General features: G+C 41.7%; 1 protein-coding gene across 1 annotated transcript in view; it reads left to right on the top strand.

Moving 5' to 3' along the window:
* Positions 1 to 24,477, top strand: part of TENM2 (teneurin transmembrane protein 2) — a 463,195-nt gene that overhangs the window by 136,235 nt on the left and 302,483 nt on the right. The window contains exon 3 of the mRNA XM_036847957.1: positions 4,521 to 4,755. Within this exon, the coding sequence (XP_036703852.1) occupies positions 4,521 to 4,755 (235 nt within the window). The remainder of the gene's footprint in view (positions 1 to 4,520; positions 4,756 to 24,477) is intronic.

Genomic DNA, 24,477 nt, shown 5'->3' with positions numbered 1-24,477 from the left:
GACCTACTGTTTAGCACAGGAAACTATACTCAGTATTACATAATAACCTATATGGGAAAAGAATCTGAAAAAGAATATATATACATACATATATATTATATGTATAACTGAATTGCTGTGCTGTACACTGAAACTTATACGATATCGTAAATCGACTATACTTAAAAAATTTAAAAAACAGAGTTGATTTTGTAGTGGCCACACAACTTTGTTGGAATTGATATTGTGAACTGATAAAGAAGCATTGCTTTATTTTTTTAAAACTCCACTGTCAACCAATTGGCATTTAGGAAGGACAGAATACGTGAACGGCATCTCTGTCTGGATCAAAATTGCTGGCAACTGTCCCACAGCAAATCTAAAAGCTCAGAAGCATAGACCATTCAAGCAAATAAGTCCAAACAAGCAAACAGGACAAGTTAAGCATTCATTCAAGCACTTAATTTTTAAATCTACAGGAAGCACCTTCTCCACAAATTGACTGATCTTTGCTACAGGTCCTATCTGTCCCACCCTAGCTTTTAACAAAGAACCAATATATAGTTCCTTCTTCCTAGGACGAAAAGCCCCACAGTACCTAAAAACAAATTCCAGGTTCTGGACCTGAGATAAATCAGGTGTAGAATAATAGGTTAACACAGCAATTTTAATGACCGTTCCCTTTTGCCTGCTAAAAGCCTACTTATTAGGTTGATACCATGTAAGTGTTCATGTTACACAGTTATTCGTGGCTCAATTACATTATTATGTGATTTCATATTTATGTAATAGAAGAGCCATTTGATGCACATGAATTAAGCCCAATAAAAGTATGGAACTCAGAGTGGATGCGAAGTTTCCTTCATCAAGCTGAGGTATTCATTTTTGTTTCACCACAGACTGAAGACAACACTTGCCTTGGAGAATGGCTTTTCATGTCATTTAGCTTCTTAGAAAGCAGTAAGGCCTGTTGCTTGCCATTGTCTGCATTTTTTGAAATAGAAAACCATCACATCCTGCAAACGCATTGGATGAGTATAACAAAAACAAACACGAAAAGTGCTTGAGATCATTGGCTCTAGCAGAGATGTTGTTATATTAGAGGTACGTGACCCACACAGAATGCTAAGGAACCCCAAGTCAAGCCAGCAGTCAAAAACATAAATGCCCACCAGCCAGTAACATAAATGCATACATCCGACCAGATGAAGGTAACAAGGGATCATTCGGGCTGATGACAGAAACAAACTAAACAAACAAACCCACCCAATGGCATTCAGCTCTATCCAATTGTTGCCTTGAGGGAATACAGACTTCAATTTGTTTTTGTTTTCAAGAGAAGTCAGAAGTCCGGAACACGATATACAATCTTGACCTTGAATTTTTGGTAATATTCAGCTTGGGTGCTGCTGGTTTGTGACTCCTGGCCTAGAGAGATGAACTCTGGGTGTACTCCATCTACTCAAATCTGGGATCCTTGAGAGCTGCAGTTACGTCTTTATCCATCCGTTTATTCCTAGGAGAACCAAGCAGTGTTCCCTGCACATGGTTTGGGGGAACTTGCCAGCCATCGGGTAGCATGTTTAGCATTTTACATTCATCTTCCCCTCGAACTTCCTTACAGGTAGTTACTGCTGTTTTCATCATTTGGCAGGTGAGGAGACTGACAATTAAAGAAGTGAAGTCTCAGGCCCAGGATCACACAACTCAAAAGTGGTCAGACCCGATCCTTGAGCTCAGTTCTTCCGATTTTATCTCCTAACCACTGGCTCAGTGCTCCCGCACCGCTCTGCTTCTCCCCCAGTGGTAGCCTTTACCCCTCGGTGTTGTCATTGTCTTTTCCTTCTAGTTCCTGTACCTAGTTGAAAAGTTTGTGTTTTGGATAGAGAGAGAAATGAGAAAATATGATCAACGTCACAGTGGAAATGAGCAACGGTATAAGGAGAACATCTTTCGCTATTGAGGACGGGGGATAGTTTTTGTTGTAATTGCTATCAGTCATTTGATGTAAGTGCAGTGAAAGAGCTTGTTGCTTTATAGGAGGACCCGGGTGAGTGGAGAGTTAAGTATTTGTTCATCTTCCTCTGCACTTCTTTCTCCATCTCCCCCCGACCCCATGAAACCCTAGGCCTTCTCTTTAGGAGGAATGGAAAGAGAGTTTGACGTTTCTTTCAATTAACTGGAAAACTCAGCCTCTGTTTTGTTTGGAACATACCACACCATGCCCAGGTCGACGTTTCCATTCCCCCATCAGCACCATCCCTGGCTGTGTCCGCAGAAAGGCAACCACAGGAATTCCACCCACACTGAACACAGATGGACAGGGAAGGGCCACCCAGGCTGGAGCAGACAGAGAAATCTCAGGGTGAACAGACAGGAAGCAGGAGGGTCCCGATATCTCATTTAGTGAATTAAATCCCTCACACGGCCTCTTTGTACTTTGGGAGAGTGTGTGGTCTGGAGGGCTGGAGGGCGGGGGCTGGGGGCTGAGGGAGATGGTAGGTTAGGGCTTGCGGCTGGGGAGGGTGGGTTCTCGCTTGAACACTGATTCATCTCGCCTTCCCGAGGCAAGTCTCATAATTACCTAACTAATGGAGAATAATGACACCACTTGGATGGGAGTTGAGAGGGAGAGAAAGAAAGGCATGAGAATTCATTAACCTTGTGTGAGGGGCTTGTATAGCATCTCTGAAGGATCATTATTACATCATTTCACCCCCTTTTCTCACCTCTTTCCACTAATACGAGACAGACACACGTAAATAACTATATAATAATAGATTACAAGACAGACAACAATGCCAGAAAATATAATAGCCTGCTAGAGCAATGGAACTCCCTCAAAGATATATTTAAAATGTCACTGGTGCAGAATGGAAAATATGAATTGCAGGTTCATTTGGAGGACGCGATTTAAAATCTATACAACTTGTACAGTGGCATTTCCCATTAGGTTTTAGTTTTAGTCGTCTTTTTCTGCACACCAAAAAAAATCCCCCCAAGTAATTTCAGCCCAGAGATGCAAACTTCAAGGAACCACTTTCCTCTGTATTTTTCTTTCCTGTTTTCAATGGTCATGATGCTCTCCAAACCTAGGATCTTCTTGATGACATGTTGTCTTTCTTTCGGAACGTTTCTGCAAGCTTCCCAGGAGCCACGGAATGTAGATTACACCTTTTGGAGATGTAGCCCGGTCACATAAGGAGACAAGTAGTTGAAATTTGTGTCAAATTGCTTGTTTAAATGACTTGAGCCAACTTCTTAAAGCCAGGACAGCAGGGGCTGAGGATATTCAAAGTTGGCAGGGGCCAAAATGACAAGGCTTGGCAGTCACCTGGCGGGCTGCCATCTCCGACTGGAGGCTTCAAAAAATAAACTTCCTCAAAGGACACAAATTAAAAGTCATGTTTCAGCAGCCATTAAAACCAAATCATAGGCTTACGTTGCATAGTGAACGACCTTCATTTTCATTATGCTTAAAATATTTCACTTTGTAGGTGGAGAGTGGGTTGCTAGGAAAACGGTGTGTGGAATTGTCATCCGTGGTCATATTTACAGGGGAATATGTACAGGGGTATAGTTGTCCTTTGTGCCTTTTTCCTGCAAGGACAGAGGATCGCAAGTTTAGAAACCAGGATGCAATTTGGAGTAAGGGTCGTGGTTTGAAAACATCAACCCTGACCTTCTCCAGAGACTGGGTCCTCAGGGTTCATCTCTCAGAGGACAGATGTTATGAAGCCCCTGATCTGAGCGGGCTCACAGGTGTGTTTTGTTGATTCTCATTTAAAAAAAAAAAAGTATACATATACATGTGAATATATGTGTGTATATAAACATATATATAAACACGCAAACACACAAAAACACACACACATATGTTTTAATTGTCAACATTTTTTAAAAAACAGGAAACTCTTTTGAAAAAGTCCAGATCTTCAGCTCTCTTAGAAAAACTGGAAGATCATCTGCCTTGAGCTCCAACCCCTACATGGCCACGTGAGCCTGGATCTGAGTGAGGGCTTCTCCCTACCCTCTCCAGTTCACCCCAGCCCACTTCACTTTCCTGCCTGGCCCCTGATAGGTGTTTAAATTTACTACTCCCTGACTTAGAGTGTGCCATCTTTCTTATACCTTCAGAAAGATGCCATGTTTTTAAAGAATGTCTGGAGTGTCCTGGTTTACCAGGAAATGGGCTAGGGACTTGTTACAACAATGCTCAGCCTTGAATATCATGTTACCTTCATTGCAGAATTAATATGTTTCAAATAATTCCACTGGTCAGTCCTCACCAGCCTGGTTTTGCTAACCTAGTTTCTCATTCTTAATTTGATGCCGAGGGATAAAGGCAAATCAATGTATGCTATTTGTTAGTAACTGACAATGGGATGCTGGACACAGTCATATCTGCATCTGTAGTTCGTGACATTCGGCAGTTGTCAATATCGAGGCTTTGGTTCCAGGCTGTCCTCCGCAGGCTTGCAGAGTGATCGCGGCCGCATTCTGAAGCCCCTAATGGCCGTTTCTCCTTCCTCTTTTCTCAGGCCCTCCGAACCACCACAGCCAGTCGACTCTGAGGCCCCCTCTGCCACCCCCGCACAACCACACGCTGTCCCATCACCACTCGTCAGCCAACTCCCTCAACAGGAACTCGCTGACCAATCGGCGGAGTCAGATTCACGCCCCAGCTCCCGCGCCCAATGACCTGGCCACCACGCCGGAGTCAGTTCAGCTTCAGGACAGCTGGGTGCTAAACAGCAACGTGCCCCTGGAGACCCGGTAAGTCCCCATCACTATCACACCTGGCTCCCTGCTGCATCACCCGCCCAGAGCAGTCGGGAGAAAATCCCGCCTACATTATGGGACAAGTTTACCAACTCTGTGCCGTTCCCTTGGTAATTTAACCCTGGACGGTAGGTTGGTAGGTATTTCTTTGTTCACATGTGTCTCCTTTTAATGCTTGTTTACTTTCTTCCACAGCTCCTGTGTACCCAACTAATAGAATTAGCATAACATATTTTTACTCAAAGACTCATGGGAAACATGCTTCTAAGGGTATATTGACAGAAAGCTGCTGATAAATTATGCATTTAGCCTTTCTTGAAGTAATAAATGAAGACTCATTTGAAATTAAGTGTTTGGGGAGACCTTGAGAAACAATCCCTGATTCCAGACTGACAGAAGTATAATTTTAATTTATACTTCATCCAACATGCAGTCTCACTTTAATCCCTCCTGCATACACTAACAGCTTGATGCCTGAGGGGCAAGCAATAGTGTAAAAAAACAAACAAGAAAAAAGCGGCAGCACTTACGTTGAGAGGGAAGGGTTTCAAAGTGATCTCCAGGTCTGGCTTTGTTTTGTTTTGCCTTTGCTTCTGTCCTTTTCTCACCTTTGCTTCTGGTCTTCCAAAATCACACCTGCCTTTAGTGACCTGAAGGAAGGGGCATTGGTCACAGCGTGGCAAGCTGCAATGTAATTGACAGTGGGTCAGCCAGATACTGGAACGGCCTTGCTGTTCCATCCCCAGACACTTTCATGGTTTGTGTGCTTCAATTGTTACTGTTTCCTTGCCCGGAAGAACCATGGAGACTAAAGAGAGAAGGGCTAATTCATATTGAACCTTCAAAAAGTTCCCACATAGTTTTTCAACTTTAACAACTTAGGTTTAAGGAAAGACTGAAATAATCTGTAATCTTTCTGGTAATGGCCCGTGAATTTTCTGCACACAGCTGGAAATAATTATGCAAGCCATAGCATTTGATGTTGTTTCTTATCTCTAATATGTTTTGTTTTATTAATAAGATCTTGAACTTGAATATGTTGTATGCCATTGTCACTGTAGTCGCTCCAAACTTTAACACATTTTATTTTCTAACAACTATAGGTGATTTGTAACCAGGCCTGCAGTCTTAATCTCTAAGGCTGAGAGTAGGTAAAGTCAATAGAAACTCTATGCATATATTATATATAATAGATAGATATAAACATTTATACTGATATAATAACCCACTAATAAGTAGCTTTGCTGGAAAGGTTCCAGGCTGAAAGTTGACTGGTCCGCCAGGCTTAACTTAGGATATTTTCATAGTTGGTAGTGGTCTTTAAGGCTGGATAAGACTCTGTCTTTTTCTTCCTTATATTTATGCACTGCCATAGAGTTTGTTGGGTACTAGTCAGACTATTTTCACATCAACAGACCATTGTTTGAAAAATAGTTTCTAGGCATAAAGGCTATGCACAGTGGTTAGGATGAAGAAAGAGGAGGGAGAAAGGGAAGGAGAAATGTAGTAGATATTGGGGAAAAAGAAGGAGAAAAAGGAAAGAAGAGGACCACCATCGCCATTAACAACCACTTTTTATTGTGCAGTTTGTACATGTCGATGTTAGTGGTTTAAATGCACTATCTCATTCAAGCATGGAAGCAATGCAATGAGGTAGGAAGGAATTGTTGTTATTCGCATTTAAAAAATTCAGAATCTAGACTTGGGGGTCAGAGTAACTTGCAAGCGTTCTAGGGCTTCAGTGAGATGGTAAATTATGAGCCACATCGGATGGAACTTGTGGTTCCTACACATAAAATAAGGTGGTCAGATTGTCTGATGCAGGAACAGCCACAAACCCACATTTATTGCCTTAATTGTCACGTCTTCAGGGAAAGATCCATCAGAGTGTCTACTCCTCACAAAGAGTCTCCTGTTGGTGATGGGAACACACACACTGCATAAGCGTATCTCCCATCGCCCAGTTTCTGATGTGATCAGTTGGCAATAAAGTGTTGCCTTGAAAGGATCTGGAGGAGAGGACCGGCAAAGCCAAGCCTATCCCCTTCTTGTTCTCCTGAAGTTCTCCCAGAACATGCTTTCTGACCTGTAGAGTCCTTCTGCAGATCGTTATGATACATGGCATTTCTCCTAGGATTGGAGCTTCTCAGTGATGCTTTTAGAGGAGGCAAGCTTGGGAAGTAAGTAAGATGGCCAAAACCTTGAAGCCTAGCAGAAGGAAAAAAACAAGGGAGAACATATCTGGATGTTCTTTGATCAGTACATTCAAGGGCCAAGAGTTAGAGAATATAAGGCCCTTGAGATGGGGCTATTACTAAAAGTCAATCACAGATATTTGAAACTCCATTCATGGAACTGAATACATATAACTTGGATGTGCAACTTGTCTCATATATGAAAACTTTAGCAATAATTAATAGAATTGTTGAACTTTGTGTTTCTCTTTTAAATATGATTTATACAGTCTCTTATTAGCACGCACTTACCGAATCCCTTGAAAATACTAAGCGCTATGTTAGGTACTGGGGAGATTATGATTAAAACAGGTATCCTGCCCTTAAAGCTCATACAACCTAAAAAAGGAGATAGGCACATAAACAAAAGATAGTGCAGTGTTTACAGGAATGGAAGTGCATAAGTTACAGTGGTTGTACAGTTGAAATAGTTATTAAATTTCCCAGGATGGTCAGGAAAAGTTTCCCAGCTGAGAGGCTGTTTGAGCTGGGTTTAGAAGGATGAACAAGAGTTTACCTAGAGGGTAGAGGGGTGGGATAGGGAGGTGGGAAGGAGGGAGACGCAAGAGGGAAGAGATATGGGGATATATGTATGTGTATAGCTGATTCACTTTGTTATAAAGCAGAAACTAACACACCATTGTAAAGCAATTATACTCCCATAAAGATGTTAAAAAAAAAAAGAGTTTACCTAGCAGGTAAGTGGAAAAAAATCAAAGATTATAGCATCATTTGTTCCCATTCTTCAGTGGTTTTCCATATAGTCTTGGAAACTGTAGAACTGAACAATTTCACTCACTCAAATGCTGAAATATTGTGAGTTTAATGGTGTCATTTTCTTACCTACAAGAGCAAATGTAGGAATGGAAGCTCTTACGTTAGGGGCATAATATCATACTAGGATTCCAATTCCTGTCTTTCATACCCAATAAGAATTGATTAACCACAGCAGGAAAAAAGAACCATTGAGGGCAAGACATTCTGGAGGCTGATCATGACGTACTCATCAATTTTGAAAATGCAATGGAAATTTACAAACAGCTTCACCACCTCTACTCTCATTAATACAGACTTCTGGGCATGATGGAAGAATTTCCTAACTCTGGGAGGTGATGGGCAGCATTCTGCCACCCCCCGAGACTCCAGGCCAAATCCAAGGTGTTTCTTTAGACCAGTAAGGAACAAGCCCTTGCCCCTCTGCATTGCTTTTTGATGTTCCCGTCAGTCTTAATGAGGCATGTTAGATCTTCCCTGGACTGTGTGTTTTCCATTTTTGTTCTATGACAAGTAGAATCAAGGTGCTAATTAAGGAGGCATAGCCAGAAAATAGGACTGTATGAATCTGGAATTTAACACAAGATGAAAAAGCTTGTAAGGAGAGTTCTGTATCAATGTTAATAATATAAATAACAATGCATATAAATTTGTACTACCCAAGGCAATCAACTGATGTGTAAACCATAATATAATCCAAGAAAAACCAAACATAGGGCACAGGAACTAACTGCAAACAGTCTGGACTCTCCTTTCTAACATATGCATAACAGAATCACTCTGCCCACCATGTTTCTCTCAGCTTACTTGCAGAAGATCTTAGAACAAGGTCCCTGTGTAATTCTGGGTTGATAGCACCTCTCTCCTCCTTCCTCTCCTGAGAGGAGCGAGGTCAGGAATCTTCCTGGCCAGCTGCTTCTTTGGGAGTTTCTGAAGTCAGCATCTCTTTGTCTAAGACAGTAGAAAGTAGCTCAGCGACAGAACCTAACTTTCTTTCCTTTACGCATTTTGCTGAAGCAAGCTTCTTTCTCGGAATCTATCTCGGTAGCAGGTCACTAAAGAGAATCCCTAAGCAGGACAAAACTTCCCTCTGAGTTTGCTTTTGCCCTGAAATGCCAGAAGGCCTAATTTTAGCCATCCAGATCCTCAAGCTACAAACAAGTTTGCAAGTTGCTCTTTGAAATGGTCATCCATTACTCATTCAAGAAACATCTATGAGACCCAACCAGGTGCCAGGCACCGAGGATTCAGCAGTGAAGAAGAAAAGCAAAGTCCCTGCCCTTCTGGAGTTTCCTGACTGTAGACAGAATGTGAACAAAAGATTAGGCATATGCCCCTACGGTGACAGGTGTAATAAGTGCCATGTGAGGTATAGAGAAGCCAGACTCTGGAGAAATTTCCATTTAGGCTGAGCCCTAAGGATGAGTAGGTGTTAATTAGACTGAAAGAATGTTCTAGGTGGCGAAAACCATGACCCGCTGGGGGAAGAAACGCTAAGATGCCAGGAAGAGAAAGCAAACTAGACAGGCAGGCAAGAGCTGGGCAGTGCAAGGTTTGGGGCTGCTTTAAAGATTTTGGACTCAGCGCCAAGAACAGTGAAAAGTCATTGAAGCATTTTAAACAGGAGGCCAAAATAATAACATAAATGGTTCCGTTTTGTTTTTAACTATGATAGCTGCCATAGGGTCAGTAGGTGGGGGGTGGGGCAGGGGGTGTGTTGAGGGAAAGGTATAGCAGGACTAAGGGTCCAATTTGGAGAATACTGTCATGGTTAAGATGAAAAATGGTGGGGCTTCCTTTAGGGTGCCCATAGCTGCAGTATCAGAGCTGTCTGCCTTTCTCTTACCAATCTGGCCAAAAGGTGAACGTTCAGAGATGTGGGGTATGTACTGAAGGTAGAATCAGTAGGAATTTGTGATTGATGGAATGTCAAGAAGTAGGTTAGGCAGGTGTGAGCACGGTATCCAATTTTTTGGCCTAAGAGGCTGAGTGAATAGGGATGTCTTTTAGGAAACAAGTTCGGTTTTCCACTTGTTAAATCTCTGAGGCAACAAGAGTATTAAGAGTAGCTGTTATTGGCCAGACTTATTTTGATTCTAAAATAATAGATGTAACACAGAAGCACAGCCATTTGCAAATGATAGCATAGTTAGTGTATCCAAAGCTCTCAGCAGTGGACTTTTCTCTTAAAAAAAAAAATCTCTCCAGAAATTTTGTTCAATTTAATAGTTATTGTACATGATTGTATAGTTCTGTGAATAACAACTTTATCAAATAGTTTTTGCTCCATGCTTAGTTTTACATGCATGATCCCATTGAACCCTTTAACCCTTCTGTTGAGTATATGTTACTATCCCTATTTTAAATAAACAGAAACTGAGGCTTGGGAAGATGAAGTTACTTACACGTCTCCAAATAAGTAAGGGGCCGAACTGGGATAGAAACCTGGATCTACCTGACTCCACGTGCAATGCTCTTAACCACCACATGATAATGCCTTTGAGACTAGAAGAACAAAACAAAACGATGCTTATTATCCAATTTGAATTTATCCAGTCCATGGAAATGGTGAAGTTAATGCAGTATAAGTGACACGAGGCAAGAAATGATCTGAGGGATGAATCCCAGTCTGTTACTGGACGTAGAGTTAGTCACTGAGAATATCATAAGCCAGGCAGGATAGAAGGGACCCTTGTCTCCAGCTCTGCGGGATCGGTGGCCACCCAGGATGGTCAGTCTGAAGTCCTGAGCCTCCATGGTGGCGGCAGCATGGGATCTACGTGAGCTGAGTTACAGAGGAGGTTTAGTGCGCTGCATATCATAAAATGCGAGAGCAAATTGACACTGCAGAAATAAGAAGCAGTGCTACCTTTTTAGCTCTGTGATTTGCATAGGGTTTATCCTCCAGACAGTCTTTGCTAGACTGGTAGGAGAAAGCCACGCAGCCGCGGGTTTGGTGGCTGGCCATTTGGCCATAGTTTGAGTAGGGACACTCAGGAAGTTGTGATGAACACCCAGGAGGCGCTCTGATAAAGAATGGAGCTTGTTGGGCTTGGGAAGTGGCACCTAAGGAATCTAATTTGGGTATCCGCATTTCGGAAAACATACTTTTTATCTTTAAGACCAAGTAATCTTAGCCTCATACGGATGCTTTATTGGGAGTGCATATTTGGGAATCAAGACTCAAGACCTTTAGTAAATAAGGTTGTCCATGGGGAAGCAACAAGACTGTTGAAACATCTTCACCATGCTGAACCTGAAGACTCTTCTCCACTTGTTCTGCAGATTGATTTTTCTACCTAAGGAGTAATTTTCTGACAGAATCACTGACAAGTTTGATCTTGAGAATATTAAACCAACGTAACCTGTTTGCTTTTCTTCCTTTTTTTTTTTTTAACGTTTTTGCGTGAGGTTTAAAACTAGAATTCATTCCGGGTGAACCAGATGCATTCCAGCACTTTTCAAATCAATAGGCCGCTTGATTTCTCCATATTGCAGAACATTATGCTGCCTCTAAATTCTCATCAGAGGCAACATGGAAATTAATGAGACCTTTAGGTTAGCGTTTCCAGCTCAGCCTTAGTTTATAGCTTTACCTTGCCTTTTTGACACCACGATCCTGCCTGGCCACCAGCAGCATTGCACGTTGCAGTGAGCTTTAATTTTGTAGTTTTCTTAGTCTTCCTTGGAAACTGGCAGCTTATTAATCTCAATAACTGAACTGCTCAATAGGCAAGCTCTCCAGTGAGAAACGAGGCTGTGTCTTTTTTTTTTTTTTTGGCAGATGGAGACAAGAGGTGGATAGAGGCAGGGGGGTGGGGGTGATGAGTGGTAGAGAAAAAGCCAGTAAGGAGGGGCACCCCATACCCCAAGTCACTTTCTGACAATTGGCAGGAAAATAAAGAGAACCTAGTCTAATCCACTGCTCTGCAATTTATGGCTTGCGGTGTTAAACACATTCAAACCTATTAATAAGAAAATAAAGTGTTGTGGCTCGTGTGCAAATTACAAGGTGCATTAAGAAAGAAACAAGCATTGCATCTTACTTAAGTCCGCTCCAGTCTGCTCTTGGCATGGTTTGCAAACTTGGAAACATCCTTGAAGGTAGAGGTATACAAGGAGGGCTGTCCTTTTTAAATTTGTCTCCTGCTGTAAAATTAAAGCCCTGTTAAGTTTATTAAAGCTTTGGAGAGTTGAACTTCTTACTTGCGAGTTACCACGGGGAAGCCTCTGGGTAGAAGGAACTTTTTTTTAAAAGCCGTCCCTCTGCAACCTGGACCGTGGGGACCCAGTTAGGGATTGAGGCCACCTTGTGGTCATGGCTTGGAAGCGCAAGACTCTGCCTTGAGTATGTGTAAACGTCGGACTCTTGGGTTAAGTTCAAGGTTGAAAAAACCTAAATATTTTCATCTCTGTCTGTGCTCTTTCACCCATTCAGCTAATATCAACTGTCATTCCCCTGGGGCATTTCCTGAAGCCTTCCCAGAGGATATTTTATCTGGCTTAGATGGGAGAGACTGGATGGAGTGCAAGGCTTTTCTAATTCTGGCTCCCCAATGATTTTTTTCTTTTCACAGAAGCCAGATAAGGCGTTCGTGGTTCTCCCAGGCAGGCGAAGTAGGCTCTGCACCTTTTCTGAAGCTTCCTTTGATTTATTAGTCTTGGTCTCGCCTGCCCTTGTGAGTGGGGATCTTATGTCCCCAGAATTGCAATCTATCACAAGCGTTCAGCCCGTTTCCTCAACTAGGGCTGCATCCTTTAGATGATAGGGGAGTTTAAGAAACTTTAAGCAACTTTTTCTCAGATACTTTTTTACCCCTCCAAAACCCACTGAACAATTCCGGGCTGTTCCCTAAGTCTTGAATGCAAATATCCATTTTCAGAAGTCATGACAATTTTTTAAATTAATTAATTAATTAATTTTTTTGGCTGTGTTGGGTCTTCGTTGCTGCGCGCGGGCTTTCTCTAGTTGTGGCGAGCGGGGGCTACTCTTTGTTGCGGTGTGCGGGCTTCTCATTGCAGCAGCTTCTCTTGTTGCAAAGCACGGGCTCTAGGCATGCGGGCTTCAGTAGTTGTGGCTGGCGGGCTCTAGAGCGCAGGCTCAGTACTTGTGGCACATGAGCTCAGTAGTTGTGGCTGGCGGGCTCTAGAGCACAGGCTCATAGTTGTGATGCACAGGCTTAATTGGTTCATGTCATGTGGGATCTTCCCGGACCAGGGCTCGAACCCCTGTCCCCTGCATTAGCAGGCAGATTCTTAACCACTGTGCCACCAGGGAAGCCCATGACAATGTTAACCATGGAGAATCACCCTCAAAATCATGTGTTTTTAAATCCCTTACAGAATCAGTTCTTGCTCAGCGTAACTGTTCGAGGAATCAGCAAGTGCTTCCAATTTCTGTCATTGGTGTTTTAGCTGTGAGTGCTTGCCTTATATTTAAAAAGAGAATGAGTAACACTTCTTTTTTATTTGTGAGATGGTTCTGGAATCCTATTTCAGTTTGTTAAAGCTTCAGCTGGGTTGGAGCATCCCTAAGACAACTGCTCAACAAATTAGTCCTCCTGTCAAGCTGTTGCACACCAACGATATGACGATTAAAAGCTTATTTTTTTGTAATTATTTGAAGGACTGGATTAAAAATCCTCTTCTAGGAAGAAGGTGGGAAATGTCTTCTTCTTGTGTTGGTATGTGCTTAGATAAGAATTTTAAATGGAGCTTAATCTTCGTGACTTTTTAATCTCTTATCAACCCAGATCCTCTCCACTGCACTTTGGAACAGGTAATAAGAAGGCATAAGGTGATATTAGGCACATTTAAGCATTTGGTGGGACCCCAAATCCACCCCACCCCGGCCAGTTTAGTAAAGTGAGAGAATCAATGTAAAAGCCCTCTGGGAATGGGACCCTGCTGTGTGAGTGTCTTGTATTCAGCTTAGGGCTCTCTTAGTATGTTAATGTCCTACAGCTGAGTGCTAAAGGCAGGGGCTGGCAAAGATCATCTTCTCCAGCTTCTAAACTTCAGAATCCATGTGAGGAGAGATGGTGGTCACATTGAAAATCTTTCCACTTCCTGTGAAGGACTGAACACTCTTTTTGGCTTTGTTTTTAGGCATTGTCATCTCTTCAGTGCCTGCCTTGTGCCAAGCACTGTATTAGGCGCTTTGTATTATCTGATGTGAAGCCCTGTGCGATGGATACAGTTGTCCCTTTCAGCATGTCAGGAGGATGAAACCTGGGGAGATGAAGAGTCTGGGACAGAATCAAGATTCAGGCAGAACTGGATTCAGGGACTTAAACTCAGGCATTAGGCTCTCTCTCTCTCTCTCAGCTTTGTTTTTCTGTTTTCCAACACTGTTCTTAAGCAGGTCTCCTTTTGTGAGATCTTTGTGGGAATTATAGGCTCTACCCTCATAGCTCAGAAAGTAATAGAAAAAGGATTTCTTCTTCTGGATATTTCAGCGGAACTTCCTGGTTCTCAGGAACCCAGCTAGAATCCCGTGCCCACAGCAAACCCAATCCCGAGGCCTGGAGCATGGGCCATGTTGACTGGCTAGGCCTGGATCACGTGCCCACATGGAACAAGAGACCAGGAAGAAGGGCGTGGCCGTAACCGAACACCACAGTGTTAGGAGACCATAAGATAGAGGTCTGGAAGGAAGAAAGAAAAAAACCCAGGCCAAGTTCAATACTAGTTTTGCCCTAGCCCAGCTGCCTTCTCTTATTGGCTAATTATAGTGACTCTCCTCTGAGCACACAGTCCTGGCCAGGGGTGGGGTTAGGGGAGGTTCAGAGCATCCGGTTACTTCACTTGCCTTGGGCACCGAAGGGGGTTTACAACTGGTTCCAATATGAAGTAGAAAGAATAAGGTCCGCTGAGTAATTCGCATCCCCTTCTGATTCATCACCCTCTCTGGTTCACTTCTCAGACGTCCCACGACTTTACCTTTGAGTTCACTGTAGCCACTTAATGCATTTTAACATTTATTTTATTGATGTCTCTTTTCAGCTATCCTCTTCTTTCCTGCATAACTGCTTGGATTCCACATTTTCTAATTAAAACATGCTCATTTACTGTCTCAGTAAACAGTGCTCTTTACGAGGGCTCATGATGAGAAAGTTAACTCAGAACAACTCAACACGTTTCTCATCTCCTGAAGATGGCTGGAGAAGCAGGTTTACCATTATCAAGTTGAAGTCCTTGGTTTTGCTTTTTTATAAGACAGTGAATGGGACACATTTAATTCCATGCTCCAAGCTTCTATTCTCAGCAATATAAAGATGCATTTTATGCTTTTTTGTGGTGAACATCTTAGATAGGACGTTTTGCTGGGGTCAGTCTGCTCTGTAACGGACCTTATTATAGGTACCATCGGAATAGTTCCACATTTAATTAGGCAAAAAGTTTTGTCCTAAAAGTCAACATGTCCTAATGTCAATAATTATGCCCATTGCTATTTACACTCTTGTGATTTAATCTGATAGTACTAGCTGTAGAAAAGCTCAGTAGTAGGGGGAAAGGTAGCACACTTACATTTAACACTGCCCTAGAATTTCAGTAGAATGGTGTGTGGGACACTGGGTTGGGTGTGAGAACCAGGTGGGAAGGACACATTCAGTTTGGGTCTGGGGGTACTTTGTTTTCTGAGTTCTCGCCATCGCTGGCCTTGTCTGGAAATATGAAAGCTGTGTTAGGATGGGGACCTCCTCACGTCCTGCCTATAACGTGCATCTTCAAATTCACAATACCTTCAGTTTGGGGGAGAAGGGAGAAGTATAGCATTTTCTGCAGGGCTAAAATTGAAGGCCTATTTCAAGGATAGAAGAAGAGGGAGAGGTGAGGGGTGGCATAGGAAAGAAAGGGTCCAGTGATGAGGACACAGAAATAAATATTTACCTGCCATCTTCTGGGAAGTTGGCCCCTTGATTCTGACCGCTGCATCAGAAAGCAGACCAGGAGAAGCAATCAAGGTCAACATGATTTAGGTTGACCTGATCATTTAACAGGAGGGGGAATCATTTGGCAGCACCAAGGCAGAATTTTGAGACCGGAACCCATGTTAGGATCACTTGTGCAGGCCGATGTCTGTTTTACAGATGCGGAGGGTGAGACCAGATGACCTGTCGGTTTCTCACGCTGATTGTCTGGGTGGGACCGCAGGCAGGCTTCCGGCTGGAGCTTCCCTCAGATCACCTCACGCTTCCCTGCATGATGAACAGGCGACTTTGTTGCCTCTTCATCCCACGCAGCGTCTTTATCTCCATTTCCTTCTGCAAACGAATGGTCAAGAATTTAAGACAAAGAATTAGAGCACATATTACAACAGCTTTGGTATTTCCAGGTGTTTTATTACAAAATGTATTCATTCTCTTGGTAAAAACATTCAACAATTAGAAAGGTGAAAAGGACAAGGTATATTCATTCCCTGCCCCTCCATTCCTATTTTCCAGGAAATCTCATTTGAAGGTTTATTATCTTAGGCTTCCAGAAATGTTTATGGTATCTGAGCATATTTTTTTTAAGTTTAATATAAAAGGGATCGTGTGATACCTACCATTTGGCAACGGCCTTTTTTAACTTCATGAGAAATTGTAGAAAGTATTTCAGGTAATTTCATGTATACCTACCTCATTCATTTTTTATTTTTTGGCTTAAACAACAGAAATTAATTTTCTTACAATTCTGAAGGCTAGAAGTCTGAGATCAATGTGTTGATAGGTTTGGTTTCTTCCGAGATTCTCTCCCCGTTGCTTGTGGATGACTGTTTTCTCCCTCTGTCCTCACGTGGTCTTCCCTGTGTGTCTCTGTCCTTATCTCCTCTTCTTACAAGGACACCCCGGCCTAATGTCCTTGTTTTCCCTTAATTACCTTTTTTTTTAAAATAGATCTTTATTGGAGTATAATTGCTTCACAATACTGTGTTAGTTTCTGTTGCACAACAAAGCAAATCAGCCATATGCATACATATGTGCCCATATCCCCTCCCTCTTGTGTCTCCCTCCCATCCTCCCTATCCCACCCCTCTAGGTCATCGCAAAGCACCGAGCTGATCTCCCTGTGCTATGCTGCTGATTCCCACCAGCCAACTATTTTACATTCGGTAGTATATACATGTCAATGCTACTCTCACTTCACCCCAGCTTCGCCCTCCCACCCCATGTCATCAAGTGCATTCTCTATGTCTACCTCTTTATTCCTGCCCTGCAACTAGGTTCATCAGTACCTTTTTTTTCTTTAGATTCCACATATATGCATTAGCGTACAGTATTTGTTTTGCTCTTTCTGGCTTACTTCACTCTGTATGACAGACTCTAGGTCCACCCACCTCACTACAAACTAGTAGTTTGTAGAAACTAGCTCAGTTTCGTTTCTTTCTATGGCTGAGTAATATTCCATTGTACATATGTGCCACATCTTCTTCATCCATTCATCTGTTGATGGACAGCTAGGTTGGTTCCATGTCCTGGCTATTGTAAATAGTGCTGCAGTGAACATTGTGGTACATGTCTCTTTTTGAATTATGGTTTTCTCAGGGTATATACCCAGCAGTGGGATTGCTGGGTCATATGGGAGTTCTATTTTTAGTTTTTTAAGGAACCTCCATACTGTTTTCCATAGTGGTTGTATCAATTTACATTCCCACAAATGGTGTAGGAGGATTCCCTTTTCACCACACCCTTTCCAGCATTTATTGTTTCTAACTTTTATGATAATGGCCATTCTGACCGGCGTGAGGTGATACCTCATGGTAGTTTTGATTTGCATTTCTCTAATAATTAGTGATGTTGAGCATCTTTTCAAATGCCTCTTGGCCATCTGTATGTCTTCCTTGCTGAAATGTCTATTTAGGTCTTCCGCCCATTTTTTAACTGGATTGTTTGTTTTTTTGATACTGAGCTCCCTGAGCTGTTTGTATATTTTGGAGATTAATCCTTTGTCTGTTGTTTCATTTGCAAATATTTTCTCCCATTCTGAGGGTTGTCTTTTTGTCTTGTTTATGGTTTCCTTTGTTGTGCAAAAGCTTTTAAATTTAATTAAGTCCCATTTGTTTATTTTTGTTTTTATTTCTGTTACTCTAGGAGATGGGTCAAAAAAGATCTTGCTGTGGTTTATGTCCAAGAGTGTTTTTCCTATGTTTTCCTCTAAAAGTTTTATAGTGTCCAGTCTTACATTTAAGTCTTTAATCCATTTGGAGTTTATTTTTGTGTATGGTGCTAGGGAGTGTTCTAATTTCATTCTTTTACATGTAGCTGTCCACTTTTCCCAGCACCACTTACCAAAGAGGCTGTGTTTTCTCCATTGTATGTTCTTGCCTCCTTTGTCGTAAATTAGGTGACCATATGTGTGTGGGTTTATCTCTGGTCATTCTATCCTGTATCATTGATCTCTATTTCTGGTTTTGTGCCAGTACCACACTCTCTTGATTACTGTAGCTTAGTGGTATAGTTTGAAGTCGAGTAGCCTGATTGCTCCAGCTTCATTTTTCTTTCTCAAGACTGCTTTGGCTATTCGGGGTCTTTTGTGTTTCCATACGAATTGTAAAATTGTTTGTTCTCTTTCTGTGAAGAATGCCATTGGTAGTTTGATAGGGATTGCATTGAATCTGTACATTGCTTTGGGTAGTATAGTCGTTCTCACAATATTGATTCTTCCAATCCAAGAACATGGTATATTTCTCCATCTGTTTATGTCATCTTTGGTTTCTTTCATCAGTGTTTTATAGTTTTGTGAGTACAAGTCTTTTGCCTCCTTAAGCAGGTTTATTCCTAGGTATTTTATTCTTTGTGTTGCAGTGGTAAATGGGAGTGTTTCCTTAATTTCTTTTTCTGATTTTTCATTGTTGGTGTATAGGAATGCCAGAGATTTCTGCACATTAATTTTGTATCCTGCAACCTTACCAAATTCACTGATTAGTTCTAGTAGTTTTCTGGTGGCATCTTTAGGATTTTCTATGTATAGTATCATGTCATCTGCAAATAGTGACAGTTTTACTTCTTCTTTTCCAATTTGTATTCCTTTTATTTCTTTTTCTTCTCTGATTGCTGTGGCTAAGACTTCCAAAACTATGTTGAATGAGAGTGGCGAGAGTGGATATCCTTGTCTTGTTCCTGATCCTAGTGGAAATGCTTTCAGTTTTTCACCATTGAGTATGGTGTTTGCTGTGGGTTTGTCATGTATGACCTTTATTATGTTGAGGTAGGTTCCCTCTATGCCCATTTTCTGGAGAGTTTTTATCAGAAAGGGGTGTTGAATTTTGTCAAAAGCTTTTTCTGCATTTATTGAGATGATCATATGGTTTTTATTTATTTATTTTATTTTACTTTATGTTTTTTAGTTTAGTTATTTTTATTAACAGAAAATGAAAATATCTTTCTTTGGATTGGCGATGGAAAGAAGTGATCACAGAGGACAATTATTTACCTTTCCTTTTTATATCAAGATGAACCAAATCATATTTAGTAGAACATTTCTGTAAAAGAAAAGTTAGATCATATGGTTTTTATTCTTTAATTTGTTAATGTGGTGTATCACATTGATTGATTTGCGTGTATTGAAGAATCCTTGCATCCCTGGGATAAATCCCACTTGATCATGGTGTATGATCCTTTTAATGTGCTCTTGGATTCTTTTTGCTAGTATTTTGTTCAGGAGTTTTGCATCTATGTTCATCAGTGATATTGGTCTATAATTTTCTTTTTTTGTGATATCTTTTTCTGGTTTTGGTATCAGGATGATGGTGGCTTCGTGGAATGAATTTGGGAGTGTTTCTCCCCCTGCAATTTTTTGGAAGAGTTTGAGAAGGATCAGTGTAAGCTCTTCTCTAAATGTTTGATAGATTTCGCATGTGAAGCCATCTTGTCCTGGACTTTTGTTTGTTGGAAGTTTTTTAATTATAGTTTCAATTTCATTACTTGTGATAGGTCTGTTTATATTTTCTAACTCTTCCTGGTTCAGTCTTGGAAAATTGTACCTTTCCAAGAATTTGTCCATTTCTTCGTGGTTGTCCATTTTATTGGCGTATAGTTGTTTGTAGTAGTCTCTTATAATCCTTTGAATTTCTGCAGTGTCAGCTGTGATTTCTCCTTTTTCATTTCTAGTTTTATTGATGTGCATCCTCTCCCTTTTTTTCTTGGTGAGTCTGACTAAGGGTTTACAATTTTGTTTACCTTCTCAAAGAACCAGCTTTTAGTTTCATTGATCTTTGCTATTGTTTTCTTCGTTTCTATTTCATTTATTTCTGCTCTGATCTTTATGATTTCATTCGTTCTGACTTTGGGTTTTCTTTGTTCTTCTTTCTCTAGTTGTTTTAAGCATAGGGTTAGATTGTTTATTTGAGATTTTTCTTGTTTCTTGAGGTGAGATTGAATTGCTATAAACTTCACTCTTAGAACTGCTTTTGCCACATCCCATAGGTTTGGGGTCGTCGAGTTTTCGTTATCATTTATTTCTATGTATTTTATTATTTCTTCTTTGATTTCTTCAGTGATCTCTTGGTTATTTAGTAGAGCACTGTTTAACCTCCATGTATTTGTTTTTTACAGTTTTTTTCCTGTAATTGATTTCCAATCTCATAGTGTTGTGGTCAGAAAAGACGCCTGATACAATTTCAATTTTCTTAAATTTTCCGAGGCTTGATTTGTGACCCAAGATGTGATCTATCCTGGGGAATGTTCCATGTGCACTTGAGAAGAAAGTGTATTCTGCCATTTTGGGGTGGAATGGTCTGTAATTACCTATTAGATCTATCTGGTCTGTTGTGTCATTTAAAGCTTGTGTTTCCTTATTTATTTTCTGTTTGGATGATCTGTCCATTGGTGTAAGCGGGGTGTTAAAGTCCCCTACTCTTATTGTGTTACTGTCGATTTCCCCTTTCATGGTTGTTAGCATTTACCTTATGTATTGAGGTGCTCCTATGTTGGTTGCATGAACATTCATAATTGTTATATCTTCTTCTTGGATTGATCCCTTGTTCATTATGTAGTGTCCTTCCTTATCTCTCATAAAAGTCTTTATTTTAAAGTCTATTTTATCTGATATGAGTATTGCTACTCCAGCTTTCTTTTGATTTCCTTTTGCTTGGAATATCTTTTTCCATCCCTCACTTTCAGTCTGTATGTGTCCCTAGGTCTGAAGTGGGTCTCTTGTAGGCAACATATATATGGGTCTTGTTTTTGTATCCATTCAGCCAGTCTGTGTCTTTTGGTTGGGGCATTTAATTCATTTACATCCAAGGTTATTATCGATATGTATGTTCCTATTACCTTTTCTTAATTGTTTTGGAATTGTTTTTGTGGGTCTTTTTCTTCTCTTGTGTTTCCTGCCTAGAGAAGTTTCTTTACCATTTGTTGTAAAGCTGGTTTGGTAGTGCTGAATTCTCTTAGCTTTTGCTTTTCTGAAAAGCTTTTGATTTCTGCATCGAATCTGAATGAGATCCTTGTTAGGTAGAGTAATCTTGGTTGTAGGTTTTTCTCTCTCATCACTTTAAGTATATCCTGCCACTTCCTTCTGGTCTGCAGAGTTTCTGCTGAAAAATCAGCTGATAACCTTATGGGGATTCCTTTGTATGTTATTTTTTGTTTTTCCCTTGCTGCTTTTAATATTTTTTCTTTGAATTTAATTTTTGTTAGTTTCATTAATATGTGTCCTGGTGTGTTTTTCCTAGGGTTTTTCCTGTATGGGACTCTCTGTGCTTCCTGGACTTTAGTGACTATTTCCTTTCCCACGTTAGGGAAGTTTTCCACTATAATCTGTTCGAATATTTTCTCAGACCCTTTCTTTTTCTCTTCTTCTTCTGGGACCCCTATAATTCAAATGTTGGTGCGTTTAGTGTTGTCCCAGAGGTCTCTGAAATTGTCTTCAATTCTTTTCATTCTTTTTTCTTTATTCTACTCCTCGGCAGTTATTTCCACCATTTTGTCTTCCAGCCAGCTTATTCATTCTTCTACCTCAGTTATTCTGTTATTGATTCCTTCTAGTGTATTTTTCATATCAGTTATTGTGTTGTTCATCTCTGTTTGTTGTTTAGTTCTTCTAGATCTTTGTTAAACATTTCTTGTATTTTCTCAATCCATGCTTCCATTCTATTTCCGAGATTCTGGATCATCTTTACTATCGTTACTCTGATTCTTTTTCAGGTAGATTGCCTATTTCTTCTTCATTTATTTGGTCTTACAGGTTTTTACTTTGCTTCTTCAACTGTGACATATGTTTTTGCTGTCTCTTTTTTTTTTTTTTTTTTTTATGAGTGAGATTGTGTTCCTGTTTTACTGGTTGTTTGGCCTGAGGCTTCCAACACTGGAGTTTGTAGGCTACTGGGTAGAGCTGGGTCTTGGTGCTGAGATGAAGAACTCTGTGAGACCTCACTCCAATGAATATTCCCTGGGGTCTGGGGTTCTCTGTTAGTCCAGTGGTTTGGACTCGGAGCTCCCACCGCAGGAGCTTCCCCCTCACCCCGGGCTTGCTAATCAAGATTCCGCAAGCCACGTGGGGTGGCCAAAAAAAAAAGAGAAAAATAACAAAGTGAAAAATAAAATTAGACTAGGAAACTAACAGATATGTTAGAAAGAATGTAAAAATAAAAATATAGATGAATCAACAACTGGAAGGTACATCAGTACCACAACAGTTAAAAAAAAGGAGGAGGGAAAGGAAAGTAAAAGGGGGGGGGGTGGAAGGCCTTGGCTGTGGCGAGCAGGGCCTAAGCAAGGGCGAGGTTTGGGTGGTGGGCAGGGCCAATGCTTAGGACCCCCAGGACTGGAAAAGGCCCTGGGGGCTGTGGGAGGTGGGGCTTAGGCTCAAGGAGCTGAAGGGACCCAGGCTTGCCCCCCACCCTGGTCTCAGAGGACAGGGGACCTCACCTGGGACCCTAGGAGGCTTGCTAGGCCGGAGTGGGTGGGGCAAACACCCTCGCTCCTCTCCTGCTCCTCCCGCAGGGCCCCTCCTGCCTGCCTCTCCTGGTCTCCCCGGCCTCCCTCCTATGCCCCCAGGACCCATGGGGCCTGGAGGGGGCTTTGGATTGCAGGGCATCGAACTGGGAGCCCAGCAGGCTCCCCCGGCCCCAGTGGGCAGGGCAATCGCCCTCCCTCCTCTCCCACTCTTCCCGGAGAGTCCCTCCCACCTGCCTCTCCTGAGCTCCCTGGCTTCAGAGGCGCTGATCTTGTCTGGCCTCCACTTCTCCTCCCCCCTCAGTCCCCCTGTGTCCTACCGGTTCACTTTGGGGTTGTTCCCCTCTCCTTGGGGGTCAGAGTCCCCCACCAGTGGCCAGCAGGTGCCCTAGTTAGAGCGAGACACTAACTCCGCATCTTCCCACACCGCCATCTTGACTCCTCCTCATTCTTTTGTAAAGTCTGTGTAATATTCCATAATGGAATATTATAATTTATTTAACCAGTCTCTTCTTGATGGACATTTAGATTGCTTTCAGGTTTTCGCTATTCCAAACAAAACTGTAATGAAGAGTCTTGTGTATATATCTTTCTTTGCATACTTACCTGGTTATATTCAAAAGTTAAATTCTTGGAAGTGAAATTGCTAGATCAAAGGGTACGTATAATGTGCATTTTGAATTTTGATCGATTGCGCCGAATTATGTCCATCTCAATTCGAATGTTACAATCTCTCTTTATTGCTTAATGGTCTGCATTTCTTTTATGGGTTTAAAATAAGAGCCCTGAAGTTCATGGTGTTGGATTTTAGGCATAGAATTGAAAGGATTTTCTTTTCCAAGGAATAATGTACTAACTAATACTCAGATACCTTAGAAACTGAACTCTGCTTCTTACGTGCCAAGTAAAATGAAAAAGAGGTATTGCTGTGGGGAAAATTGGATTCACTCACTGCCCTTGGTTCTAGCCGTAGGGCCCTTTCTCTTTATCCCAAACTTGCCGCAGCGTGGCCAGTGTGATTCAAGCCTAACCTTTGCTGCCTTTTGTTTTCTCATTAATATTTGGCAAGGCTTAAATTTGCCTCTTTTCCCCATCTACCTTGCCTCTATCTTCCTAACGGGGATATTATAAGAATGTCTAAGATGACTTAGTCAAGTTTCTGGGTCCCCAAGAGAAATGTTGAGTACAACAGTATTATTGTTCTAACTATTACAGGAGAGCGCGATGATCAAGGGTTTGAAAATCCCACACGGGCAGTCTCTTTTGTGAAATAAGTATGTGAGAGCTCTGTTAATAAGAGGCCCTCAAGCCAAACTTATCTAGGTTCTTTATCTGAAACTCCTATTTTATGCTAAATAAGGATTTTTGTATTTCCCACCTCCCATTTGTAATCCCATTACCAGCTGTGTTCATTGGACTTCAGCTTAATTCATCCAGCATTTACGCAGGTCATGTTAGGGGCTGAGCATCGAGCAAGGCAGCAAGGCGCCGAGGGTGAAGGAGGAAGATGGTGTGGCCCTTGTCCCCTGGGAATTACAGTCTAGTAGGAGAAAGCTAAGCATGTAGTTTACATGAATATGGAAAGTTGTAAGATGGATTTAAGCTCAGGGCACTGTCTGGGAACATAGGATGCTGGGGGTCAGGGAAGCTTGGGCTGTGTAGAAATGGGGTGTGAGTCCCATTCTGATGGAAACATGAGAGTTACCCCAGCGAAAGGGCCTTCCAGGCAGAGGCAAGAGAATCAGAAAAGACCAGAAAAGCCAGAATGCCCAAGTATTCTGGATCCACTGGGCTGGGACTCAGTGTAGGAGAGGCTCCAGGGCCTG

This window comes from Balaenoptera musculus, chromosome 3 (genome assembly GCF_009873245.2).
Source record: "Balaenoptera musculus isolate JJ_BM4_2016_0621 chromosome 3, mBalMus1.pri.v3, whole genome shotgun sequence".
Taxonomy (NCBI): Eukaryota; Metazoa; Chordata; class Mammalia; order Artiodactyla; family Balaenopteridae; genus Balaenoptera; species Balaenoptera musculus.
The sequence above is the reverse complement of the archived record's forward strand: the minus strand, read 5'-3'. Positions and strand labels throughout refer to the sequence as shown.